This window comes from Manihot esculenta, chromosome 14 (genome assembly GCF_001659605.2).
Source record: "Manihot esculenta cultivar AM560-2 chromosome 14, M.esculenta_v8, whole genome shotgun sequence".
Classification (NCBI taxonomy): domain Eukaryota; kingdom Viridiplantae; phylum Streptophyta; class Magnoliopsida; order Malpighiales; family Euphorbiaceae; genus Manihot; species Manihot esculenta.
Window position 1 is genome coordinate 5305057 of NC_035174.2, and position 25456 is coordinate 5330512.

At 34.5% G+C, this 25456-nt stretch overlaps 4 protein-coding genes and 1 pseudogene across 6 annotated transcripts; 2 read left to right on the forward strand and 3 right to left on the reverse strand.

The window, feature by feature from the left end:
• Positions 1-2786: 2786 nt before the first annotated feature.
• Positions 2787-4641, forward strand: LOC110631080 (glutaredoxin). The gene is made up of 4 exons (XM_043950065.1): positions 2787-3073; positions 3159-3247; positions 3346-3444; positions 3586-4641. The coding sequence occupies exons 1-4, from the start codon at positions 2970-2972 to the stop codon at positions 3669-3671; spliced, it is 378 nt and encodes a 125-aa protein (XP_043806000.1). The 5' UTR covers positions 2787-2969; the 3' UTR covers positions 3672-4641.
• On the reverse strand, positions 4102-12618 carry LOC110631079 (annotated as a pseudogene).
• Positions 12619-12889: 271 nt separating this feature from the next.
• On the reverse strand, positions 12890-14861 carry LOC110600351. Its single transcript, XM_021737190.2, has 3 exons — positions 13649-14861; positions 13484-13534; positions 12890-13014 (listed from the first exon to the last, which is right to left on the reverse strand). Exons 1-3 carry the CDS (start codon positions 14457-14459, stop codon positions 12968-12970), a joined length of 909 nt encoding a protein of 302 aa, XP_021592882.1. The 5' UTR covers positions 14460-14861; the 3' UTR covers positions 12890-12967.
• An 808-nt stretch (positions 14862-15669) lies between these two features.
• Positions 15670-19232, forward strand: LOC110630730. Of its 3 annotated transcripts, XM_021778284.2 has the most exons (7): positions 15675-15831; positions 15973-16252; positions 16438-16623; positions 17502-17606; positions 18272-18527; positions 18615-18692; positions 18774-19232. In XM_021778284.2, the coding sequence occupies exons 3-7, from the start codon at positions 16582-16584 to the stop codon at positions 18899-18901; spliced, it is 609 nt and encodes a 202-aa protein (XP_021633976.1). In that variant the 5' UTR covers positions 15675-15831; positions 15973-16252; positions 16438-16581; the 3' UTR covers positions 18902-19232. The 3 variants fall into 3 exon arrangements, with proteins under 3 accessions (XP_021633975.1, XP_021633976.1, XP_043805955.1); XM_021778283.2 differs by lacking the exon at positions 15973-16252 and having other exon boundaries at positions 15670-15831; XM_043950020.1 differs by lacking the exons at positions 15675-15831; positions 15973-16252; positions 16438-16623 and having other exon boundaries at positions 17600-17650.
• Positions 19233-19865: 633 nt separating this feature from the next.
• Positions 19866-24476, reverse strand: LOC110600396 (U3 small nucleolar ribonucleoprotein protein MPP10). The gene is made up of 13 exons (XM_021737243.2): positions 23667-24476; positions 23338-23375; positions 22381-22501; positions 22162-22272; positions 21880-22017; positions 21468-21536; positions 21339-21380; positions 21125-21193; positions 20860-20931; positions 20711-20764; positions 20483-20624; positions 20283-20348; positions 19866-20194 (listed from the first exon to the last, which is right to left on the reverse strand). Exons 1-13 carry the CDS (start codon positions 24378-24380, stop codon positions 20187-20189), a joined length of 1644 nt encoding a protein of 547 aa, XP_021592935.1. The 5' UTR covers positions 24381-24476; the 3' UTR covers positions 19866-20186.
• Between the last annotated feature and the right edge of the window lie 980 nt (positions 24477-25456).

Genomic DNA, 25456 nt, shown 5'->3' on the forward strand with positions numbered 1-25456 from the left:
CTTGGAGTAGCAGCTTCGTCGATAAGCCTTCCTTGCACATTAAAATAAAAGGAAGGAAGAGAAAAATATATATATATATATTTAAATATGTTAACCAGTTTACATATTTATATACTTATATTTATATTTAACATATTTTATATTTTAAATTATAAAAAAATATTACTTTTAAATATAATTTTATTAAATTCATGATTTTAAAATTATATTTAAAAGTAGATTTTATTTTTAAAATTTAGGTGTTTAAAAATAATATTTTTTAAAATTTAAATTTTTAGTAGACCATAATTAAAGTTGAGATTTTTAATAAATAAAAATAGGACTATTAAATAAAAAAATTCAAATATTTATTACTTTTCATATTTATATTTAAAACTTTAAATTTTAAATATTTTTTTTTGCTTTATCTAGACTATAATTAAGAAAATTAAATTGAATATGATCAAAAAATTATAATATAATCTTTAAAATTTTATTTAACTAATAAATAATTTTTAAAATATATATTTTTAGTTTAACAATGTCTTTTTCATTAATTTTATTATTTATTTTTAAAATTTTCATTTTTATATACATACAGTAATTTAATAAGAATTTAAAATATAAAAAGATTATGATATAAAATGTATAATATTTTATTTTATTTAATGTCATTAAAATGAAATACAGTTTTTTTATCAAATTAATTAATAAATTAATATACATCATAAGTTTATTTATTATATAAATGAGTAAAATAAAAATATTAAATATTTTAAATAATATATAAGAAAAGTAGTTAATATATCTAAATTTTTATAAAAATTATAAAGAATGACTTTATATACTAAAATATGTAATTTTTTTATTTAATATTATTAATATAAAATATAATTTTTCATATATTAAAATATATAAATAATTTATATTGATCAACATAAATTTTTAATAAAATATTTTAATATATAATATTTATACTGAATATTTTATATTGGAAAATTTTATTTGTAATAAATACTTATTTAATATTATATATAAACTAAATATATTTTCAATATAAAATTTAAATTAAAAGACTATATTTATTAATATAAAATTTTAAAAATTTTATTATAATTTATTATTAATTTTTAAAATTTAATTTAATTTTCTTAATTATAAGTGTGATAAATTAAAAAGGAGTTAATTTTATTATTTAGAATTTAAAATATAAATATAAATTACGTAAAAATTTAAAATTTTTATTTAATAAATCTTTTAAAAATAATATTACATAGCATGACACGTGTAATATAAATTTTTTAATTAAAATTAATTATGAGAAATAATTAAAATTAGAATAAATATATAAAAATTAAATTTATTTTTTAAGATTTTAACGTTAAAATGTAAACATCAAAAGCGATAAATATTTTATTTTTTTTTAATATGCCATAAAAATATTATAGGATAGGCATTCTTGTTTATGCCCAGATGATCCAAACGGGTTAGCCGACTCCCTCCATGCTCTCTCTTGGCTCCTGCTACAGAGACTTCGATTCCTCAAATTCTCCACCTTTCTCTCCTTTCCCTTGCATGGGCGTCCATAAAACTCCCTCGGATTTCGTTAAAATAGTCAACACCGTAATAGATTCTGCTAGCGCTTGTTATTGCCTTCACTGATATAGATAGACGGACAGATTTATATGGCTGCTAAATTCATTCTCCTTCATTTTCCTGCGTTGCCACTTCATTTTCTTCTCCTTTGAAACCAAAAGGAAGCTCCCAGTCTCGGGTATTATTTCTCTCTTGGAATTTTCGGAGCATTGCTGAAATGTGTTTTCGGTTTATACAAGTTACATTTTCTACGCGGCTAAGATTCTTTACTTCTCTGGCTGGTGAATTTGATTTTTTAGTGTGTATAGCAGTATCCGATTGCGGTTGACTAGAACTTCTAATTATTGCTAAAATAGCGATGACTTGTATGTTTAAGCAACTCAACAGATACAATAAGGGAATTTTAAAATTTTTTGTTGAGACAACTTTTTTTTTTTTTCCCTCAAAGCTAAGCTCCCTTAAAATAATTTTTTCTAACTTTTAACTAACATGTTTAAAATAATTTTTTGTAAAAGTTGATATCAAATAAAACCTTAGAAAAATGGGAATTGTTTTTTTTTTTTATTATTATTTTACAAAGCTAAAGCATAAATATCATGGCTAGATTGTTTTCGTTACTTAATTTAGTGACTAAAAATTCATATACACATAGAATGTTATATCTTTAATCAAAATAAAAATAAATATGCACAAATATTAAAATGAATTATATATAAATAGATATTGGCATAAGAAGAATGCGACTGTAACAAAACTTTAAAAAAGAAAACATGGGTCTTGCAATTACATGTCAACTGTAATCGGGCCTTAATTATTTAATATGTTATAATTTTTATTTATTTTATTTTTTTAATTTTAAAAATATTAAATTTTATTAAATATTAAAAATATTTTAATTTTTTTTTAAAAATAAAATAGAATTATAATAATTAATTTAATGTTATTATAATATAAAAAATAAATAATAATTTTAAAATAATTTAAAAAATAATAAAAATTATAAAATGAAGTAGGTATAACAGAAATAATGTATAATTTTTTCTAATTCAATTTATTAATATTTCAGATTGATTAAATAGAATAGCACGTGTAATTATATAAAAAAAAATTCTATAAAATGTAAAGTTATTTTATTTAAATAATTAAAAAATAACGATTAAATAATTACTTTTAAGGGGGAGTTTTGGATTATTCCTTTTGGAAGGCATTGATGCTATAGAAATCTGGATGCCAGGTAGCTTCAACAGCCACGCGACACCTGTGACTCAGCGTTTCTTCTCCGCTGCCACCAAAACTTCCCACGAAAATCCGTCAGAAGACATCTGTTTGTATCCTTCTCGGCTGCCTTTGTCTCTCTCTGTTTCTCTAACAGTAACCTTTAATAAGACACGGAAATGGGGTCGCTCTTGAGTTCCACCAAAACGACCAAGGAAGAAACTGATATGGCTCTTAATAAAGCTAAGCAGATCTCCACTTCTGCTCCTGTCGTCGTTTTCAGGTTGTCCATTTCTCAATCTTTCTTTACTTATTTTTTCTATGGTTTTTTAATGTCTTTTTCTTTTTTTTTTTTTTTTTTTTTGCAGCAAAACCTACTGTGGTTACTGCAAGAGGGTGAAGCAGCTGCTGACACAGTTAGGAGCAAGTTTCAGGGTCATTGAACTGGATGAGGAAAGTAAGATTATAAGAACCCTTTGCCTAATCTGAAATTCTTTACGAACTAAAAAATTATACATTTTTATTAAGAGAAGAAAAAAAAAACCTCTTTTAAAGGTGATGGGGCTGAAATTCAATCAGCTTTAGCACAGTGGACTGGGCTAAGGACTGTACCTAACGTGTTTATTGGCGGACAACACATTGGTGGTTGTGACTGTAAGGCCCAACTCCATATTCTTCTAGTGTTCTTCGTCTTGTCATCTGTTTTCCTCTTCAATTTTCATGGTTCTTATTTACATGTCCAAAGACTAATGATGGTTCCAATTATTGCCACTTCCCTTGGTTGGTTGTTTACAGCTACACTGGATAAGTACCAAAAAGGTGAGCTGTTGCCACTTCTCAATGACGCTGGCGCCATTGCCAACAACTCTGCTCAGCTGTGAATGATGTCGAAACATGAATAAACGTAAGAATAAATGCGTCATCTAACTTCATGTTGTCTTTAACGTTGATACAAACTATGGCTAATTGAATGTGTACTTGTAATGGTTTTCTTACGCTATGTCACTCGAAAGGGGTCTCTGCAAAATTATATTGGTACTTAACATAAAACGGAGGGAATAAATGTTAAATTCCAGGAAATGCCAAAAGGTTGGGCAATAGAAAGGAAGTTGAACTTACATTTGAAACTTTAATCCGCAAATCAAGCGTTTTCACAGCTTTCCCTGATAATTGAATCTCACGAGCCAAAGGTACCCCTTCTCCCAAACTGTTCACACAGCCTCTTACCGAGAGAGCTGCAGCCGCATTGAGGATCTGATACTATATTTCTTGAATTATCACGCGTACAAAACACACAAGCAGGAAGGAAGCTCTCAAATCAAAATGGGTTGAAGAAGCGCACAAGTGCATCAGCAATGGATCCTTTCTCCCTACTCGTTTTGGTATTTCTGCATTGTAATCTGGGCCGCCACTTCGCAAGCTGTCTAAAGTGCAACGAGGAATGCCAATTCCACTGCATTGTAAACGTTCTCAGTTTATCAGTACCTTAAATCATCATTCATCCACACTTCCGCAAAGATGAACATACTTTAGCACCAGTGATGTATTGCAAAGTGTTGAATCTACTCCTTTTTATGTACTTGCAGATGAGCCACAATCATAGAGAAGAACTTACATGGATCTAAGGAGAATTTCTCAATCTTTTCTCTAGTGATGTTGTTAAAAGCTATGCTATGTCGTTTTACTGGTTGTAATTGATTGGTTATCTAAACTGCGTCGTTTTGTTTAGGTTGAGTTATTTGTATGCACATGTTGTGCGTGTGATTCAATTTGGTATAAACAGGAAGCGATGCTTCCAGAACTGACATAACGTCATTTTCTGATTTTAAATAAAAGTTCTGATTTTCTTCCTTTCTCTCTTCTGTTTCTGCACATGGTATCAAAGCACGGTTCCTAACTCACGCCGGCGCGTCGCCGGTTGCATAGGAGAGATCCTTGGTTCTTTTGATAGATCTGGTCATGGCGAGTAACAGCAAGGAACAGAAACGGACTGGAGCTCCAGAAAAATTGCAGATCGCGAGTGCAGGGATGGGAGACCCACTGAGCCTTCAAACATCCGACCATCCAGGTATGAGTCTCGTTTCCGCATCTCTTGTAGGAACTAATTTCAGATCTTGGAGTAGGGCCATTAGAATAGCCTTAGGAGCCAAGATGAAATTAGGTTTTGTCGAAGGCACTACTTCGGCACCTAGTAAAGACAGTGAAGGTTATGAACAATGGAAAAGATGTGACTTCATGGTCACATCTTGGATTCTCAACTCCATATCTAAGGAGTTAGTCGATGGTTTCATATACACCGCCTCTGCCAGAGATCTCTGGCAAGAGATCTGTGAGAGATTTGGAGAGTGCAATGGTCCTATGATCTATGAGTTACACAGGAAAATGTCTCTCATCTCCCAAGAAAACCAGTCTGTCTCTGTCTACTTCACTAAGCTGAAGAGGTTGTGGGATGAACTTGGGTCAGTAGAACCTCTTCCAACCTGCACCTGTAGAGCCTCTAGGGACATAGCTGAAATAACAAACAGGAATAGGCTCATGCAATTCCTAATGGGCTTGAATGAGGCCTTTGGGTCTGTGAGAGATCAGGTATTGGGAATGGACCCTTTACCTACAGTAAACAAGGCATACTCCATGGTTGTAAAATTTGAGTCTCAAAGGGAGATTCTGGGAGCAATGAATGACAATTCAGAATCTCTTGCCTTATTAAATAAGGCTCAAGCTCAGAATCTGTCCAGACCAAAGAGGTCTGAGGTCAAGAAGGGCCACTGCACCTTCTGCAACATGGATGGTCACACTCGAGAAGGGTGTTTTAAGCTGATTGGGTATCCTGACTGGTTCAAGGGTAAGAACAAGGCAGGAACCCAATCTTTCAAAGGAAATAGAAGCACCAGAATTATGGCTGCTTTTGAGGGCAACAAGTCAGAAGAGGATAATCCTCTGGAATACCTGGACACATCAGGTAAAATACATGAATTGACATCCATGCTGAGCTCTTTAAAACAAGAAGTCTCCCAGCTTGTAAAAGGGAAAGGAACTCTTGCCCCAAGCACATCTCATGGATCTGAGGCACATTTCATGGACTTTGCAGGTAAGTCTACTATCTATAACACTTGCAATGCATATATGCAAAATGAATCTAATTGGATCCTTGACACTGGAGCCACAAATCACATGTGTTCAGACAGCAATCTGTTCACCACCTTACATCCACTACACAAGCACATCTGTGTGTGCTTTCCAGATGGGAAAACAACTCAAGTTACTCAATCTGGAAAGCTAAATCTCTTTGGAAAATTGATTTTAGATGATGTTCTTTACATTCCACACTTTCAATATAACTTGATTTCTGTTGGTCAATTAATGAATAGCCATGGCTACTGTATAGTAATGTGGAAGGATTATTGTCTTATACAGGACCCACTGAATAAGAAGGTGGTGGCCATAGGCAAGAAACAAAGAGGCCTCTTCAGGCTGAACCAAATGAGCTTTTCTCATTCTGATGTAAGGAATTGTTTGTTTGAAATCATGAACTCTAATGTTGATCTTCACAGCTTTGTAAATAGCACTTTCTCCCAAATGGATTTGAATAAAGAACATTCCATGCAACTTGAGCAGACACATAAGCATGTAGTGACCATGAATGACATGCATGATAGACTAGGGCATGCATCAGTAGGTAAGCTCAAACATGTTAAAGGCATGAACATCAGTAATGAGGCTATGAAATGCTGTCCTGTTTGCCCCTTAGCTAAACAAGCCAGATTACCTTTTCCCAGAAGCCACACTTTAGCCTCAAAACCTTTTGAGTTGGTCCATATTGACATATGGGGGCCATATAAGACTAGCTCTATCACTGGAGCTAAGTTCTTCCTCACCATTGTTGATGACTATAGTAGGGCTGTATGGACCTTCATGATGCACTTAAAGAGTCAGGCCTTTAGCTTGACTAGAAACTTTATACACATGGTAGAAAATCAGTTTAATACTACCATTAAAGTCATTAGAAGTGACAATGGAAGGGAGTTTCTAAGCCATGATTATAGTTCTCTGCTTATGAGCAAGGGAATTAAGCACCAAAGATCCTGCCCCTACACTCCACAACAGAATGGAGTTGTAGAGAGGAAACACAGACACATACTTGACACTGCTAGAGCTTTGAAAATACAATCACAAGCCCCTATTCATTTTTGGTCAGAATGCATTTTAACTGCCACCTACCTCATTAACAGAATGCCTATGGAGCATTTTGGTTGGTCCACGCCTTATGAGAGGCTCTATGGGACCCCACCTGACTATTCTCACTTGAGAAAGTTTGGTTGCTTGTGTTTTGCTACTTCTGTGGGAATTCAGAAGGATAAATTTCAAGAAAGAGCCATTAAGGCTGTGATGATAGGCTATGCCAGCACACACAAAGCCTATAAGCTTTACAACATCAATGATAAAACCTTCTTTATTAGTAGGGATGTTATCTTTCATGAAAATATTTTTCCCTTCCACGATAGCAATCAGATTGAAAATCATGTGCTTCCTATTCCTGTGATTGAGAATGATTATCCTGTTGTTGAATCCTCTCCTTCTGGTCACACCAGTGATGACCTACAGAAACATCCTTCAGTTAGAAGGACACAAAGGCATAGACAAGCCCCTGTCTGGATGCATGACTATGTTGATTCCCAACAAATATCCTTTATGACCTTCCATCCTATACATCAATCTTATATTTGCAATGTCAACAAGGTTTCTGAACCTTCTACTTATAATCAAGCATCTAAGGATGCACATTGGGTAGAAGCCATGAAGCAAGAGCTTCAGGCCCTGGAAAATAACAGCACTTGGGTGCTCACTAATTTACCTAAGGGTAAGAAAGCAATAAGCTGTAAATGGGTCTATAAAGTGAAATTCAAGTCAAATGGGGATATAGAGAGATATAAGGCCCGGCTGGTGGCCAAGGGCTACAACCAGATTGAGGGGTTGGATTATAAGGATAGATTTTCCCCTGTGGCCAAACTTACAACTGTAAGAATTTTGATTGCTCTTGCTACCTCCAAACAGTGGCCTATTTTTCAATTGGATATAAATAATGCTTTTTTGCATGGTAATCTTGATGAAGAGGTGTACATGACACCTCCCCAAGGGTATCACAAAGCTCAGCCAGGGCAAGTTTGCTTGCTTAAACGGTCCTTATATGGGCTTAAACAAGCCTCCAGACAGTGGAACATTGAATTTACCACTTTTCTGAAGGGTTTAGGCTTTGTGCAGTCCCCCCATGATCATTGTCTTTTTACACAGCACACTGGTGTTTTAACTTTGATATTACTTATATATGTTGATGATGTTATTTTGACTGGAAACTCCATTGATGCCATTACTGAATGCAAACTTGCTTTAGATTCAAAATTTACTATCAAGGATTTGGGACCCCTGAAATATTTTTTGGGTCTGGAGGTTGCTAGATCCTCTCAAGCAACTTTGCTCAGTCAGACTAAGTATATTTCAGACATATTAAAAGATGCAGGGATGTTTCATTGTAAACCTGCCTCTTGTCCTTTACCTCAAGGATTGCATTTATCTCCTGATTCAGGAGAGGTTTTTGATAAACCTGATTTATATAGAAGACTGATTGGGAGGCTTCTTTATGTTAATCTCACAAGGCCTGACATATGTTATGCTGTGCAACACTTGAGTCAATTTATGAGCATGCCCCGAAAGCCTCATTGGGAGGCTGCTTTACATGTGCTTCGCTATCTTAAGGGCTCTTTACATCAGGGGCTTTATTTTCCTGTAAGTACTGATTTATCACTGACTGCCTACTGTGACTCTGATTGGGCAGCTTGCACTTATTCCAGAAAATCATTATCTGGATATTGCATATACTTGGGCCCTTGTCTTGTCTCTTGGAAAACAAAGAAACAGCCTACTGTTTCTAAGTCCTCAGCTGAGGCTGAGTATCGTGCAATGGCTAACACTGTGTGTGAACTCCTCTGGATTAGCTATATTTTGCAGGATTTGCAGGTTCACATCCAATTGCCCATTCCACTGCACTGTGATAGCAAAGCTGCCATCCACATTGCTGCCAATCCGGTTTTCCATGAGCGCACAAAGCATATCGAGATAGATTGCCACCTGGTGAGAGATCAACTTCAATAGGGATTTATATTACCTCACCATGTCACTACTGAAGAACAGCTGGCTGACTTATTCACCAAGGCCCTACCAGCCTCCCGCCATAGCACATTAACCAGCAAGTTGAATCTTCTGCCTCTCCCAGCTTCAACTTGAGGAGGGGGTGTTAAAAGCTATGCTATGTCGTTTTACTGGTTGTAATTGATTGGTTATCTAAACTGATTCGTTTTGTTTAGGTTGAGTTATTTGTATGCACATGTTGTGCGTGTGATTCAATTTGGTATAAACAGGAAGCGATGCTTCCAGAACTGACATAACGTCATTTTCTGATTTTAAATAAAAGTTCTGATTTTCTTCCTCTCTCTCTTCTGTTTCTGCACAGATGTCAAGGATTATACCAGCTACTGTATTCATATCATCATGCAAAGATAAGATGAGACCAAAGCATCAAAGTATAATGGAATAATGAAATTAGCAGTTAAAAGAAATCTGAAGTCTGATAAAGGCATCCAACCATCTAAACATAGCTTAGGATAGAGAAAAGGAAGGAATCATACCAAGGGGGCTCATTTCATCTAAGCCGTCTGAGTGAACAACCAATGTTGTCTTCATCCCAAATCGCTGCAATGCTTTAGCCATTTTGTATACCTACACAAGGAATATATTTAAAGTCTCCTGTAAGAGATGACTTGTTATAACAAAAGTTGCATAAAAGGATGCAGCTGACTTGAAAGGAACAGCTTTTTGGGGAGAAGTGATGGTGAGTACCAAAAGTAGTCTAGCATAAACATTTATCCCATAGCTCCTCCACTCAAACATCTGAATTGGACCCACGGCCAATTTTTTTCCTTGCTCTCCCATCTTGAGGTTTAACTTAAAAGACCTTATTTATATGCTTCTGATATAATTGCAGAGCATCTACTTAACAAGTGTAGATGAGTTATAGAAGTCACAGTTGCATGTAATTAACATGTTAAAATCTTACAATTTAGTAGGCCAGAAGCCCGAATTGGATTGGCTCCTAAACTTATGGCAGATGGTCAGAAGCTCTACATGAATTTTACAGTTTCTCAATTTATTCAAGCGAGGATTGGCGATTCCAATTGTTGAAGATGAGATAGTACATTATATCTATAGTTCAAGGTACAGGCACTTACGAAGTCTTCTTTGCATACTCCAACAACACCAAAAGGTACACGTGCCGGATTTAACATAGGGCCCAATATATTGAATATGTCTTTACTTTTAGCTTCTTCCTTATAGGGCTTACAATCTTCATAGCCGGAAGGTACTCAGGAGACATCATAAAACCAATTCCTGCTGCATTTACGCACCTTGACACCCCCTGGTTTAAAAAGGGGAGGGGGAGAGGGGGATAGAAAACAAACTAAATCAATATATGCAAGAGCATTAAATTTTATCTATAAATAAATGGATTTGCAAACTTTTGGTTTGAATTTCACCTACAAATCAATGATCTATCATAAGGTAATCCATTGAAAATTCACAACAAAAAAGAAGCCATGAAAACAATGCAATATTCAAACAACACTTATTTTTAAAATAATATAAAACAGAGAGGAAATAATATTAAAAGCCATACAAAAGATGCTTGATTGTTCACAGCTCTAGTTTAGATTGAAGCCAATAAATGTAGACATCATTTCAACCGGAACTTCACAGCACACTCTTTCTCTAGATATTCAACGCCCAGAATCCCTACATAGCTCAAGAAGAGAAATGATAAGAAATGTTAATAGAATTTAGAAAGGAAATAGGCACATTAAGATGGATAGTTCCTTAAACATGAACTGATTAATTTTTCAAGTTGGTAGGTGTTGTTAATTCCGCAGCTCACAGAAAGTGTAACCCAAGCAAGATATTAAAAACTCATTCAAGAGTAAAAGTGCACAAAGATTTAGGTAACAAGTGCATCCTTTTACTTCCAGTAAATTGTACCAGACATGACATGAGTTACAAAACACCCTCACTTACAAGGATACGTTTTATATGGAGAATGGATTAATGATCAAGGCTCAAAATGCGATAGATTGTCAGGCACTTTGTAGGTCTTGGCGTGAAGGACTCACTCTTTTACCATGTTACTAGCATACAGAAATGGGAAAAGGGAGGGGTTAAAATATCAAGATCACAATTCACTAGGTTGGAAGAAAACCTCCATCTTCTCAGATTCAACATGTATTCCCCCACACAATTCATTCATAAAGAACCTACCTCTGAGTCCAGGTCAATTACTAACCCCCAACGTTTCTAATACATCAGCACTTCCACATGCAGAAGAACTTGATCCATTCCCTTGCTGTGAAGCAAACGAGCAAAGTTTCATAACCTCGTTTCTAATACATCAGCACTTCCACATGCAGAAGAACTTGATCGATTCCCTTGCTGTGAAGCAAACGAGCAAAGTTTCATAACCTTTAGCTGTAATATTCACCCATCTGACGTGGCGTAAAATTTATTGTGTTACTTTAGACGTGGAAAATTGTAACCTTGGCAACTTTTGCACCACAAGCAGCCGCAAGTATGGATGCCCCCGTAGAAATGTTGACCTGTATTTGCTCCATCCCCACCAGTTCCGACAATGTCAATTGCATCAACTAACCCTTCAACTTTTCTAGCATGCTTAATCATCGCCCTTGCCAATCCCACAACCTGTTAGCCCAAGAAATCCCAGAATTATGAACAACTCATTGATTACCAGAAAATGTCTCCTCAGTAAGACATTAAGAAAGTAATTGCTCTGTGGAATTAAATTAATGCTACAACTGAAAACAAGAAAAGAAAATTGATGAAACTATTAGTTTCTTTAAGGAATCAATAAATCAAGCCATAGGCTCTGGGCTCCTAACAACATGCCACGTAACTCCAGTGCAGACGAGAGAACACTAACTTCTTCATCAGTCTCCCCTTTGGCTCTCAGCAAGACAAGAAAGGCACTAATCAAGGGCCTCATTGGCATCATTTAATAAAAATTCAAGCGATGCTTCACCCTGGGATTCCGATAAATCCACCCGATTAATCAGAGCTTCAATCAACTGGAAAAGGGGGATAAGAAAAAAAGAAAACAAAATCAGAAGAAACAAGATACCCGTAAAGACAAAAATTAAATTGAGGGGCAGACCTTATTAAATGCAGTTATGTGTGGAGACGAGTTTTCGCGAATACTGGAACGGGCAGTAATCAGAGTGGTACTACCACTTCTGTATCTGTTTGCGCTTACATGCTCAGCACGGTAAATTTCTGTTGCCGAAACAATGCAGCTAGCATTCCGAAGCCGGTGAATTGGCCATAGCGGTGGTCGAGTAATTGAAGAAGCAGGAATGATATGCTGACGGGGATGGAGTGAAGCGAAAGCTAAAGTTGCTGCTGCCGCCATTTTGATTTGGTGCCAACAGAGAAGGAAATATCCAATCTCTAAGAACTATAATAATAAACCTTTACTGGTAAGTGAAAATCGAATGGTGGTATGAAAAGATTGAGAAAATGGAAATGGGTTTGAAGGAAGGATTGAAAATGGAATCGCCACCAGAATGGAAATGGGTTGTTGGGGTGGTGGGTTGGCGTGAAATCTTACTTCTAAAAATTTCAGACTTTTTCCATTTCAAAAAAAAAAAAAAAAATTCGGACTTTTTAACGCCTTAAAAACCTATCATCACTTTCCTCTAATGAGTTGAACCTTTTAACTATGTTTAAATTGAAGGAAAATCAGAGGCGAAGGAAATTGGAGTATTTTCAAATTTTTAAGGAAATTTATTCTCAAATTATATCATATAATTTCAATAAATAAATTAATTGAAACGCATGAATTTTTTAAAAAAAAAAGTATTGAAGGATTTTAATTAACACGTGTGAAGAATAGCGACAGATATAATGAACTCTTTTTTTATTTGAATAGTTTAATAACAAAAATTCACACATGATTTTATCTGCTGAATTAAATACCGTTTTCCTTTTAAAAAAATACAAATAAAATAAAATCCCTCGTTCTCTATCCATTGACGTATAATGGTTTGCGGGCTTATCTCTCTTTGCTTCAGCTGGAGTGGGATGCTGTCCAGGCTAATATAGCCATCAAAGATCCTGCAAGTTGAATTTAAAATAAATAAATAAATCAATTAATTAAGTTAATTTTTTTAAATTAAAATTATTTATTAATTTAATTACGTTACCTAAATAATATTTATTGATGGATAAACTAATAGAGAAGTTAATAGCGGATAAATATGTGGTTTTTAAGGAAGCCACGAGTAATTAATTGGAATTGAATTAAGAGAAAAGAATTGCTAAATCCCAACAATTCAATTAATCAAAGTAAACTTTACCAACCAATTTACCCTTTTAATTATTAATTTATGTTCAGGCCGTCTTTAATTTTGTAAGCATTATTATTTAATTCTATAGTTATTTTTATACAAATTAAAAAAAATTATTTATATAGTTAAAAACAATAAATTTATACTATTATTTTTATAATAAGTACTACCAAATCTAATAGATTTTAACAGATATTGATTAAACCAAAATAATATAGCTGGAAAAAGAAGGTTACCTGCAATTGTGCTCACTCTATGCCATGTTCTGCTGCTTGCTGCTGAATTAACTGCAAATCAAATTATTCATCATATAAATGCAACCTTTTTTTTTATTTTTTTATTTTGCATTACGAAGGCAGAAAGAGCCTCAAGAAATAACACATAATCACAATCTTAATTACCTGAATCACAATTTGATGTGGAATTGAAATTCCCACACATGCACATCTGCCTAATTCCATCAGTACCATACCCGCAGGTGCCGCCAGTAGCTTCGCATGCTCTGCAGAATTCCTCATTCCCTTGCACTGAATATTTCACGCGTATTCCGTAAGACCATCCGCCAGGCCCATCAACCCTCAGTGGTGCAAGACTATAAGCACTGCTATATCCTTCACACTCCAGCTTGCTCAGATTTATTGCCTTCATAGCCTCAAACGCCACCGCGCAACACTCTGGCGGCCCTGACCCAAACTTTGATCCCACTTGTCTGTGGCCCACTAGACTCCACGCCGGACAACCATAGTACTCCTCGCAGCCCATGCCTGAAACGTTCCGACAAGGCAAGTGCTTCCCAGGGAAACCTTGGAAAAGTGGTGATTCAACTGAGCAGCCGATGAGCATAAACACATTATCCGCAGTTGGATTGAAGTAGGGTGACCGCCACGTCTCGAGGGAGAATCCGTTTCCCTTGCCGCCGAGGACGATGGTGTCACAAGTTGACAAGTGAGGCTCATGGAGAGTAAGTGATTGATAAGCATAGTCTATTTCTATTACTCGGTATGATCCTGAGGAAATGTGAAACATGAGCACATCGTTTATGCAAAACAAAAGATCTCTAAAACCAGGGTGACCACAGCCATACTGGAGTGAAAAAGGATAATCTATAGTGATATTTCCACAATAAGATCGGCATGGATTTACACGGGCATTAGCAGAAGCTAGATGGAGCATCGACAAAATTGTGAAAATGATCAAGATGAGCGTAGTCATGGCTGTGACTGAGATGCAGAGATCAAGAAATGAGAGAATTTGGGGAAGAAGTGTAGCAGATTACAGATACTTTGCTTGGATGGTTGAGGAACTTTATGCACATGGAAGTGCTGAGGAATCTGTATGTGATTGCATTGTTTAAGGGTTTTTTTTTTTTTTTTAAATCTTTTTTGAAGGGATGGATTTTCTTTTAGATATTGGGCTGTGCAGCTCATCTTTTTGATGTTCTGCAGTGCACTGTAGCTAGCTTTAGTTTGCTTTTTGGTGAGGCAGAGTGATTAGGAGGCATGACGAAATGATTTTGTTTGGGTTGCTTCAAAATCAAGTTACATTTGCTTGTCTATGACTATATCAGTGGGACTGCAGATGACGATTCACATTTGCTGCTTCAGAAAAAGGAAGCAAAATCTAGTTTCTTCTCTTCGTATCTCTTTCATTTCCCCGTTAACTTGTGAAGTCATGTTGTTTATGGCTATTTTTCTTACATTCTAAGACTTTTTGCCCAAAAAATTTTACCATATTTACTGAAAATCTGCAATTTCAGACATACCCTTGATCCTTAATCAATTATATATATATATATGCAATCTAGATTAAAAACTCATGCAATATTCTTATTTCAAAAATTTGTGTACAGATTATCTCACACCAACAGTACTCTGATAAATAGTTTCATTTAAATGCTATCTTTGTGGGAGGAAAAAAAAAAAAAAGAAGAAAAAGAAAGCTACTTTATTATTGATATTAATTTGCTAAAGCCAATAATTAAGGAAGAAAAAGAATTCACTTAAATCTTTAACATTTTTTTTTAAAAAATGTTTATATTATAAACTCATATTACAATTTGAAATTTATGAAATTATATTTGAGATGAGTAAATGGAATATAATTGTATTACAACGTGATTGGAGATTTAGATTTAATAAAATATAATATCTAAAATTACATATAGTTTTTATTTAAAGACTCACCCCGATGATTAATGTATTAAATTGAAATCCTTACCTTCTATATATATATAAAAATTATTATTTAGTCATTAAATTTTTATAAAAATTATTAATTAATTTTTATAATTTTTAAATTCAGTTAAAATATCCAGATCCTTCTATTATATTTTCCATTAATCAAATGATCAAAATATCCTTAGAGCAAAATAAGTTGCTTCTGCAGGCTTTCCACTTTCTTTTTACTTAAACAAAAGTTGAAAACCCATCTGGCTCGTGCTTGCCATCGATCAAGAACGCCAAAGAAAATTGGAAATCAACTATTAAGGCTTCTTCCTTTCTTTCTCGAGGTTTCCATTTTTCCACATAAAGAAAATTTTACTCTCTTGCAATTTTCTCTACACTGCTCCAATTTCTCTTATCAGGTGCTTTCTCTTACCCTCTTTTCAATCTAAGGGTTTCTTTCTTCCTTCCTTCCTTTCTTTCTTTTTGTATTTCTTTTTTATCCTAATATTAATCTCTTTTATCGTACCCTTTGGTTTGGTTACTTACAATTTCATTGATAGGTTTCAACTTAATCGGACACAGCATTTGACTGTTACTATTCGATTTCCCTTTTCTGTTGTGATGAGATTGTGGAAGAACAAAAATGAAGAAATTAACCCTAAAGAGAGACCATAAAAAGTGGAAGAAGGATAATTTGATGTAGAGGTCGAGGGTTTAGTCGTTGATTTTGGCCCTCTGAAAACGCTACAAGAATCTCTCCCTCATGATTTCTTGAATTCTTATAATATTCCTCTGCCTACAGAAATTGGAACATCCAATTTGCGTTGTATTGCTTAACTGGTATAGTTTTTTTTTTTTTTTTTGGGGGGGGGGGGAGGGTGGGGGGTTTATTCTTGGCAGCCCGATTAGTTATATTCTTCAAAGTAATTTTCTTTGTTAGGGTTAGAGATTATAAGATTATTGTGATATTTAAAAATAGAGAATAATTTGAAGGATATTATTGACTTTTTCTCCTTATCAAACAGAATCTGTTAAGATAAATTAAGAAGGATCAAATAGTGGTTGGTTGCTCTGAAAGGGAAGGAAAGTTTGAAATATTTGTCGGCGTCGCTATTTCAAGATCAGCGCAGAGTTGCACCTTTAGGAAGTTGAATCCCAGTGTTTGATCAATGGATGCCAATGAAACATCTGAAGAAACGATCTCAAATGTCGTATGTTCAAGTCCTCTCTTTTCCCCCAATTAGTTGACCTGTAATTATGTTTGGACTTTGAAATTATGCTCCGAATTTAGGATTAGGATTAGTGGTAATTCTTTGTCAACATGTTGCTTATCAAGTGAAATTACAGACTTAAGACACCCTAGCTACTTTTTTTTTCATGGATTTATTTCCTCTCTCTCTCTCTCTCTCTCTCTCTCTCTCTCTCTCTCTCCATTTCTGGATAAAAATTGAGTATGATAGTATGGTTATCAGTGTATGGGCTTCACTGATGGAATGAAGTAGAATCGTAATTTTTTTTATTGGTTCCATATTTTCTTTGGCAAGATCAGTGCAGGTAACACATCAATAAGATTATCAAACTAGACTATAAGATTTTTTTTTTTGTTACTGGAGGTTTTTTTGGTTGCCACAATGCTGTCTCAGCTGTGATGGATTGAGAATTTGAGAACTTGTGAGTTGTGTTTTTAGTAGATGATGAAAGCTACTTTTTATTTTTCAGAATCTCAAGAAGGTCAAGAGTTCAGATCATTTTGTCTGTTGTAATATCTGTTATTAGCAGTAAAATTAAGTTCAGTTGTCCAAAGTTGTGTCCAATGCAGCTGGTTTTGATGGAAATTACCGGGTGTAGATTTTGCTAACTTCTAGTTTGTCATGCCAATGTAATTGGTATATTAGATGTTTGTGAAGCATCTCTAGGCTTACAACAACTTCTGCACTAAATGCCAAGTTCTTTATTAACCATGCAATTTGTCACAACAATTTCCTTGTTTGTGCTTGTCCAGCAGCTATTCCTAATTTTCATGCGCATAAATCTAATATAATGCCTATCTGGTAAGCTTAACTCATCTCTTTTTTCCTTTTCCAATCAGGCAAGTCCAAAATTGGCTGGAACTGTTAACTGGGGCACAGCAACAGTTATTGGAGTGTTTGCGGGTATGCTATATGGAGGTAGCAAGGAGGCAGCTGCATCAGTTGTAAGTTTATGCTGAGGAAAGAACCACTGCATTTCTTTATCATGGTGACTCAAGTAGTATTTATTGTGAAATCCATTCATTGTCATTCTCCTAATCTAACAGGAATGTTAAAATTGAGACGGATATAAAGATAAGGATTGATCAATTAAAACAAAAAGGAAAAGAAGAATGTGGCACTTTAAGCTATCTATATTAAATTAAATGGAGATGACTTTCACTCTTATTTACATTGGTTTGTGTGATTGGTGACTTGGGAGCTCATTGCTACATCAGTAATGAGATGGAAAGAGATAGATGGTTTTTATGTCAAAAGTGCAACTGAAAATTTAAGTCTAATAGACTTGGGTAAATGAATAGAAATTGAAGAGGTGCATGGTTAATGTGCTTGGTTTTTGCTTCACTATACTGGAAATTCTGCATGTTCTTTTGACAGTGTGTGCATGAATGTTGAGATTTTTGTCAAGACTTTAATATTGCATGCATATATATTATGTAAGCCAAACCTTTGTTCTGTATTATCTACCGGGAAAAAACAAATAAAAAAATAAAGAAGAAAGAAGAAAGGAACATTCTTGCTGCATGTTGAGTGATATTTGTTTGATTATGAGAATAGTTGTCCTGTGTATATGTGTTTGAAACTTGTTTGGACTTCACTATGATGTCAGAGCAAGGATGCAGAAGTAATGTTGAAGCTTGGTAGCACTCCAGACAAGCGTGAACAGTATCGATTAATGAGAGATGCAATGGAGAAAAGGTTTATTCGAGTCACTCGGGGTTCAATAGTTGGTGGAGTGCGCCTTGGAATGTTCACTGCTGCATTTTATGGTTTACAAAATTTTCTGGCTGAGAAACGTGGTCTGCATGATGTTTTCAATATTGTGGGAGCTGGTTCCGCCACTGCTGCTACATTTGGTTTAATTTGTAATAATTCCTAACCCATGCATCAGGAATTTTTTTGTTGTTGGATGTATCCAACTTTTCGTTTCCTTAACTAAATTTGCATATTAGTGCCTGGATCTCTCCGATGGCGCGCAAGGAATGTGATGCTGGGATCAGTTCTGGGTGCAGCATTCTGCTTCCCTCTTGGTAATGAACCCTTTTGGAAAATGAATACTAGTCATTTTTGAAGAAGAGCTACTTCTAACAAAATTGTTCATCTTGTGACAGGTTGGATTCAGTTGAAGCTTATAGAGAAAGCAAATGAAGGGAATCCTGATTTAGATGGAAGAGGAGAAGCGAATAGTGGTGTTGGCGCTGCTATAGAGAGGCTGGAAGGAAACTTGAAAGCCGAGTAAACAATCTTAATTTTGTGTGGCATAGAGATTTTTGAGAGAGAGTTGTGTTAGCATCAAAGGTTGGATAGGTTGGCCACGCGCCTGCTTCTTTTTCTTCCGTTTTCCAGTGGCGCATAAGAGAATGAAATAAGGCTACAACATTTTCTATATCTAGCAATTTTTGTAGGTTTATTTTTAATATTCATGGATTTTCCCTCGATGGAAAAAAAAAGATTTAATTACTCAAAAATTCTCCGCCATGTGCAGAGGGGTTTTTGGATGTGGTGAACCTGATGATCTCTTTGATTTATTTAAGAGAATCCAAAAATCTAATATAACAAGCTTTTGCCCATTTTTGCTCCTGGGGGTGTCACATAATGCAATTTTTTTATTTTTTATTTTTAAAAAAGAGTGATTTCCCCATTTTCTTGGCAACTGGTACGGCCACCTACGATGATGCTAGTAGACCGGCGACCATCCAAGCTGAGAAATTAAATTGGAATCAATTTGGTTTAAATTAGGGGTCGGAAAGTCGAATTGTCTTGATGAAGAGTTGATCATGATATTGGTTCCTCCCTGTTTAAAATTTGAATAATATTGAAAAATAAAGACGATATATATTTGCATCAATTATAAAACAGTAAATTTAACATTTTTAGACCAATTTAAGAAAAAAAAATTTCAAGTACATTTTAATTTTAAAATTTATACATTACAAATGTTATTATTATGTTGTTTATTAATAATAAAATTATGAACAATTTAAGTCCTGACGTTTTTAAGATTAAATTGCCATAAGGTCTTTTAATAAAATTCAAAAGTGTAAGTAAATATTTGACCTTTCTATAAAAAATTCAAAAGTGTAATTTAATGCTGTTTGACCTTTCTATAAAAAATTTTTAAAAAAAATTAAACATTGGATTTAAATCAAAATCAAATCATAAGATCGTTTCTGATAAAAAAATAAACTGAAGTTATAGAAAAATTGAATAAACATAATCTGCAATCAAAGGATTAATCAGAATGAAATAATTTCACGGGATGAATAATTACACAACAAAACTTTATGCCTGATCCTTAAAAGGCAGCAAACTTCTTCACAAGCTTCCCTTCAGCATTTCTCAAACTCTGTCATCCTTCATGGATTTGTTTGTTCTCTCCAACTGCTCCTTACTTTCTAACAGCAGGAAATCAAGTGAGAAATCATTCGAAAAGTAAAATGCGCATTCTATTTTTCCCTCTGCATCTGATAGTCAAGAACTAGAAACCAAAATGGTCCTGCGCATCATATTCAAGGAAAAAGTTGCTACTCCCCTGCAATTTAATAGAGTGAGGTGAGAGGTGCTCAAATTTGGTTCAGATCAAGAAGATAAACCAACATTCAGTACAGAAAGATGGTTACCATTTTTGTGATTTAGCAATGCAACGTTGTCTCGTGCTTTCTTAGTCATTCTTTTTGCTGCTTCAGCTGTCATCCCAAAAAAGGTTAACATAAATGGGAAGTACTCTGAAGATATTAGTTACATTAATAATTGCTTCACTACAAATGAAGATGAACTAGAAAAAGGCCACTTGACACTTAAATTCTCCCTATCAATTTACCCTTAAATTTTCTTTTCTTCTTAGCCCTCCTCCTCTTCCTCTCTGCCTGAGTAAGTTCTGCTTCTTCTTTGATGTCCCCTTTGCCAGCAAAGACTTCCTCAGGAGCCAGCATGGCGGCATCTGAAACTGCCGTTGGTGCAATCTGTGCCCATGGTAGACATCATGTGTGCCAGTAAGTCATAAATCACTAGTACATTCAGGCCAAAGACAATAAGCAAAGCTCTTTACCTCTTCCATAGCAAGAGCAGGAACATTAGCTTGAATTGACATGTCCTCTATAACCTATTAAAGTCAAAATGTATGATATCAATATTAAAGAAAAAAAAAAACTGAGAAACTCCTAGTAACAAGCATTATTATAATTTTGAGATGCATACAGGCTTTGGAGCAAAGTGGAAGTGAGATAGAGCATCCAACTTCAAGCACAATTTCTTGAAAAGAGTACTTGCCTAGCAAAGAAATCGCCAACAACAGGATTAAATCAAAGATATATGTTCAATCTCAATAAAAAAAAATACACATACATATATATATGGACATGGAAGGAAGAACATTGGAGCCCAGAGTCCATTTAAAGATATCACAATTGGTAACAAAGGAATGGTATGGATAATGGATAAAGAATACAACATAGAAGTGTACCTCCTTCTTCTGCTCATCAGAGAAAGATATTGGAACAGCAGCTGGATTTGTCTGTTGAATATATTCTTCCTGCAAATAATTACATGCAATTTAGTTTCAATGATCAGAATCTGATAATAAAAGTAACATAAAGTTGGAAATAATTGCCAACAGTATAACATCCAGTCTACAGATTTAGAAACCCAGCAATGAATCATTGTGGTGACAGACAAACCTCATAAACTTCGGCAAGACCCTTCTTGCTCTTATTCTCATCCTGCAATTTTAGCTTTAATAATCAATTCTCTGTGATAACTATAATAAGAACTTAAGAAACTAACACTTTCAACAGCATGGTTCTTACCAATTGTTTAACTTCTCTTGAAGCTGTAGAGGGAAAACTAGAAACCTTTTGAATGTCATCAAACCGCCCCTATGAACATCAAATGGATTTTTTCATTGTCAAAATTCATCAAGTAATTTAGATGTGTCCAACAATTATAGTGAATGAAGCAGTGTGCAACAGGAACAAACTATCTGCAATAGTAACTAATGTCTAATATCATGAACTAAACAAAATGAAACATCTTGCATCTGGAAACTATTCACATTTCACAATACTTGTATCACTAGTCACAGAAGAAGCAAATGTATGTCTGAAAGCAACAGATAGGATTAAAGTTCTCTGTCATGAAATGTCACCTTATCTCCAAATTCTAGATTGTAAATGTTCAGTAACTAATTCAGAAGTTAATGTGGTGGAATATGAAGTTTACCTCAATGATCCTTTGTTTAATAATATCTTCAATTGATGCAGTAATCTCCTCTGTGATTACTGGGGCAGGCCTTACATTGTGCTCAAAATCCAAATCAACTTCTAAGGCACTATTCTTGGGCCTGCTAGCAGCTGTAACCTGTTATCGGTACCCATGATTGGGGGGGAAAAAAAGACAACCATTTAAAATATGGATTTGATTTATTTCCAATAAACACATTTAATGGAATGCACTGAACTATAAAAGTGACTTTCTAAAACACAACGCATGAATAATGGTCACCTCTCCACGCATTGTCCAAGTCTTTGGCTCCAAATTTGCCTTTTCCATCTGCTCTATCTCAGACTGAAGCTTCGCAAGTTGCTTTTCATGGGTAGAGAGACCACCCTTTTTCTATAAAGAAAAATAAAAGAAAAGAAAAGAATAAGACAATGATACTTTTAGGTATATGTATGAACTTCCGTTCAACATAAGTATATATGTGTAAACATAATACATTACCTCATCTGCACCATCATCATCTTGTTCATCATCAGAGCTTGAATCTTCATCAGAACCATCTGCCAATCTGGATTTTCTTTTTGAGACTGTCTTCTTTTTAGCACCAAAGAAATCTTCATATCTAAAACCAATGAATCAGCAAGTCAGTCACAGCTTGGGTGGCGATCACACTGTTGCTATTTCAGTGCGTTGTACTTGTATCAGAATTGTACTTTTGGTGGCTAGAATATCATTCATCTCTTTTGTAAAAGGACAATGAATGTCCTGACATGGCTAAGATTAACTTAGTAGGATTTAAACCATTCCACTGATTTCATCCAGAGTTGTTTAACCCCTAAAAGTTTGTTGTTTGCATATCGAGAGAGAAAGAAAAGGATTTAAAGGATTAGAAGCCTGGGTGAGCATCATTTAATAATCAAAGCTTACTGAACTTGCCTAATCATCCTAGCATACCAAATCAAGAGCAACTTAAATATACACATGCCTTATTGTATGATTCCTAATCATTGTTACATGTTGTAAAGTCTGACCAATTTTTAATATAAAATAAGCAGATAAAACTGACAATTGTGGCCTGAATTCAGGAGTTTTTGCAATCTAGTGTATGATATCCTTAACTTTCCGATCTCTATATCAAATGGCCTGCACCTAACTATTTGGCAAAAACCTATACGTAAAAGACTAGAGTGAAAAGGCCATATAACAGGTACTCTGTAATACAGAAATAGTACTGCAAAGAGCAATAAAAACTGTGGCCTCGCAGGTTGCAGTGATGATGGTTTTTACATCATAATCAGGATGATATCGTGAAAATGGAAACTCTTGCTTTTATATACAGAAGTGCATTTTTAACTACGATGGTATAGCATGCACCTATAGTAGTGCGGCCGTTATTCTGTCAGATTATGAATACATAGGATCACAATAAGCAAGCAAACAAATGAAAAGAAGTAGTACCTAGCATTTTCTTCTGCATCTTCATCTTCATCGTCAAGCTGCAAAAATCACATTTAAGAATGAGCAAAAAAAAAAAAGGAACCAGAATGCAAAGAATAAGTTCTACCAGAAGGACGAGAGGGAAAGCCTTTCACATGAGCAATCAAGGAGTCACAAAAAAAATATAATTAAGGTAATTATCCTTGACTAGTAATTTGGACAGACGCTGTGGATGTAATCAAACGAGAGAACCCAACATTCTCACAAGAGTATGATCATACCAACTTCTAAATCAGAAGTAGAAAAATTCCCAACCAAAAAATTATCAAATTTATGAATTTATACATCACCTCATCATCATCGTCGTCGTCTTCGTCTTCGTCCTCCTCTCCTTCTTCTTCTTCTTCTTCTTCTTCTTCGTCTAGCTCATTTAAATTCTTCTGCTCACCCTTTTTCTTCTTTCTATCTAATCCATATTCCCTTGCCTCGTCCTCCTCCAAATACTCCTCCAATTCTTTTATCTTCAAAAACTTATCCTCTATTCCTTCTCCCCCTTTCCCCTCCGCCATTTCTTCACCGTCATCTTCACTCTCTCCTTCCTCACTTTCTCTTCTTCCACCTTCATCTTCCTCGTCCTCATCCTCTTCATCAAATTTATCCATATCCATATCCATGTCATCCTCATCAACCTCATCATCAAAGCGTTTGGTTTCCTTCTCTTCTAAAGCCTTGTTTTCCCCATCAAGGAGCTTATTCTCGTCGTCCAGGACTATCTTGAGTTCCTCAGGATGCTTCTCAAAGTGCTTGATTTGACGACGGAGGGTGGAGAGAAGAGGCTGCGAAAGGAGGTCAATTTGCTGCCAAATCTGCTCAGCATCAAATCCATCAGTTAAAAGTTGATCGAACGGCGATTTGGGAGCGTATGGTTTAAGGCAAGAGAACAGATGTTGAGACGCCGTCCGCGACGTCTGAGAGAGCGTGGGTGATGGTGCCAACCATACTGGAGGATCAGTGGATTTCAGGTGGTGCAGTGCTTCCATCCCAGCTTCGCTTGGTTTAGCCATCCCTGAATTTGAATGATCTCTGCTCCCTAGTGTGCGCCTGTATTTTAAAGTGGGGGTTAGGGTTTAGGCTTTGGCCTCTGTTACCGTGGGAGGTTTATGGGGGTGTAAATACAAATAAAAATAATTACTTGGTTAATTTGTCACTGTTAGCAAAGTGATAGACGACCGTCCGGGGGAAATCTCTGTCCGCTTTCTTATTTTTTTAGGCAAGGAATGAAACTTACATTCAGATATAAATTTCATTTTTTATCTAAATTTATTTTTAAATTATTATTAAAAAAATAAATAAATTAAATAAAATATTATTTATATTTTAAAATTATAATAAGTAATAGATTTGTTTAGTATTTATTTATTATTGTTTTTTTTTTTACTTTTATTTTTAAGTTTATAAATTATTACTTTTATTTTTAAGTTTATAAATTATTACTTTTATTTTTATTTTTATAAATTATTACTTTTATTTTTAAGTTTATAAAGATTTTTAAAAAGTCTTTTATGTTTACTTTTCCCTTCTTTTTACTAAAAATATCACTTTAAAAAGTCTCAATTTATTTTTCCAAAACAATATTTTTTTTAATATTCAGAATGAAATGATAAAATCCATGCCGACTAATTTTGTGACCTAAAAGAAATTGTGCATTTCGTTTTTTACTACTTTTCTTTAGTAAGATAATTTTAAAATAATCTAAATTTAATTTAATAAATTAATAATATAAAAGTTAATTTATTTCCTGATTTACTATGATATATAGTTGTGATACCAACAATATAATAAAATTATTGAAATATAGCAGTTATGTTAAGGCTCTTAAGTTAATGAAATTACCGACTCTTTTGTTCAAAATTTAATTTTTATATAAATAAAAAATAATTTTTTTAAATGGACAAGTATTTAGTGGATTATGTAAATAAAGTAAAAGAAACACAATTATAATAAAAATATATTTTTTTATTTTCTAATATTGCAGCCAGACTAATGCTTGTTTAAAATTCCATTGCAAACTACTCCAAGGTTTATTTATAGCCTATGGTTTATGGTGATCTCCATTACCTAATTTCTTTCGAATCGAATA

Coding starts and splice junctions, on each gene's coding strand:
- LOC110631080 (XM_043950065.1), top strand. CDS start 2,970: ATGGGGTCGCTCTTGAGTTCCACCAAAACGACCAAGGAAGAAACTGAT. Junction 3,074..3,158: donor GCTCCTGTCGTCGTTTTCAG/GTTGTCCATTTC, acceptor TTTTTTTTGCAG/CAAAACCTACTGTGGTTACT. Junction 3,445..3,585: donor ACACATTGGTGGTTGTGACT/GTAAGGCCCAAC, acceptor GGTTGTTTACAG/CTACACTGGATAAGTACCAA.
- LOC110600351 (XM_021737190.2), bottom strand. CDS start 14,459: ATGACTACGCTCATCTTGATCATTTTCACAATTTTGTCGATGCTCCAT. Junction 13,535..13,648: donor CACATCAAATTGTGATTCAG/GTAATTAAGATT, acceptor TTTGATTTGCAG/TTAATTCAGCAGCAAGCAGC. Junction 13,015..13,483: donor TAGAGTGAGCACAATTGCAG/GTAACCTTCTTT, acceptor TTCAACTTGCAG/GATCTTTGATGGCTATATTA.
- LOC110630730 (XM_021778283.2), top strand. CDS start 16,582: ATGGATGCCAATGAAACATCTGAAGAAACGATCTCAAATGTC. Junction 16,624..17,501: donor AAGAAACGATCTCAAATGTC/GTATGTTCAAGT, acceptor TTTTCCAATCAG/GCAAGTCCAAAATTGGCTGG. Junction 18,528..18,614: donor TGCTACATTTGGTTTAATTT/GTAATAATTCCT, acceptor TTTGCATATTAG/TGCCTGGATCTCTCCGATGG.
- LOC110600396 (XM_021737243.2), bottom strand. CDS start 24,380: ATGGCTAAACCAAGCGAAGCTGGGATGGAAGCACTGCACCACCTGAAA. Junction 22,502..23,337: donor GATGCAGAAGAAAATGCTAG/GTACTACTTCTT, acceptor CATTGGTTTTAG/ATATGAAGATTTCTTTGGTG. Junction 21,194..21,338: donor GTCTTGCCGAAGTTTATGAG/GTTTGTCTGTCA, acceptor AATTATTTGCAG/GAAGAATATATTCAACAGAC.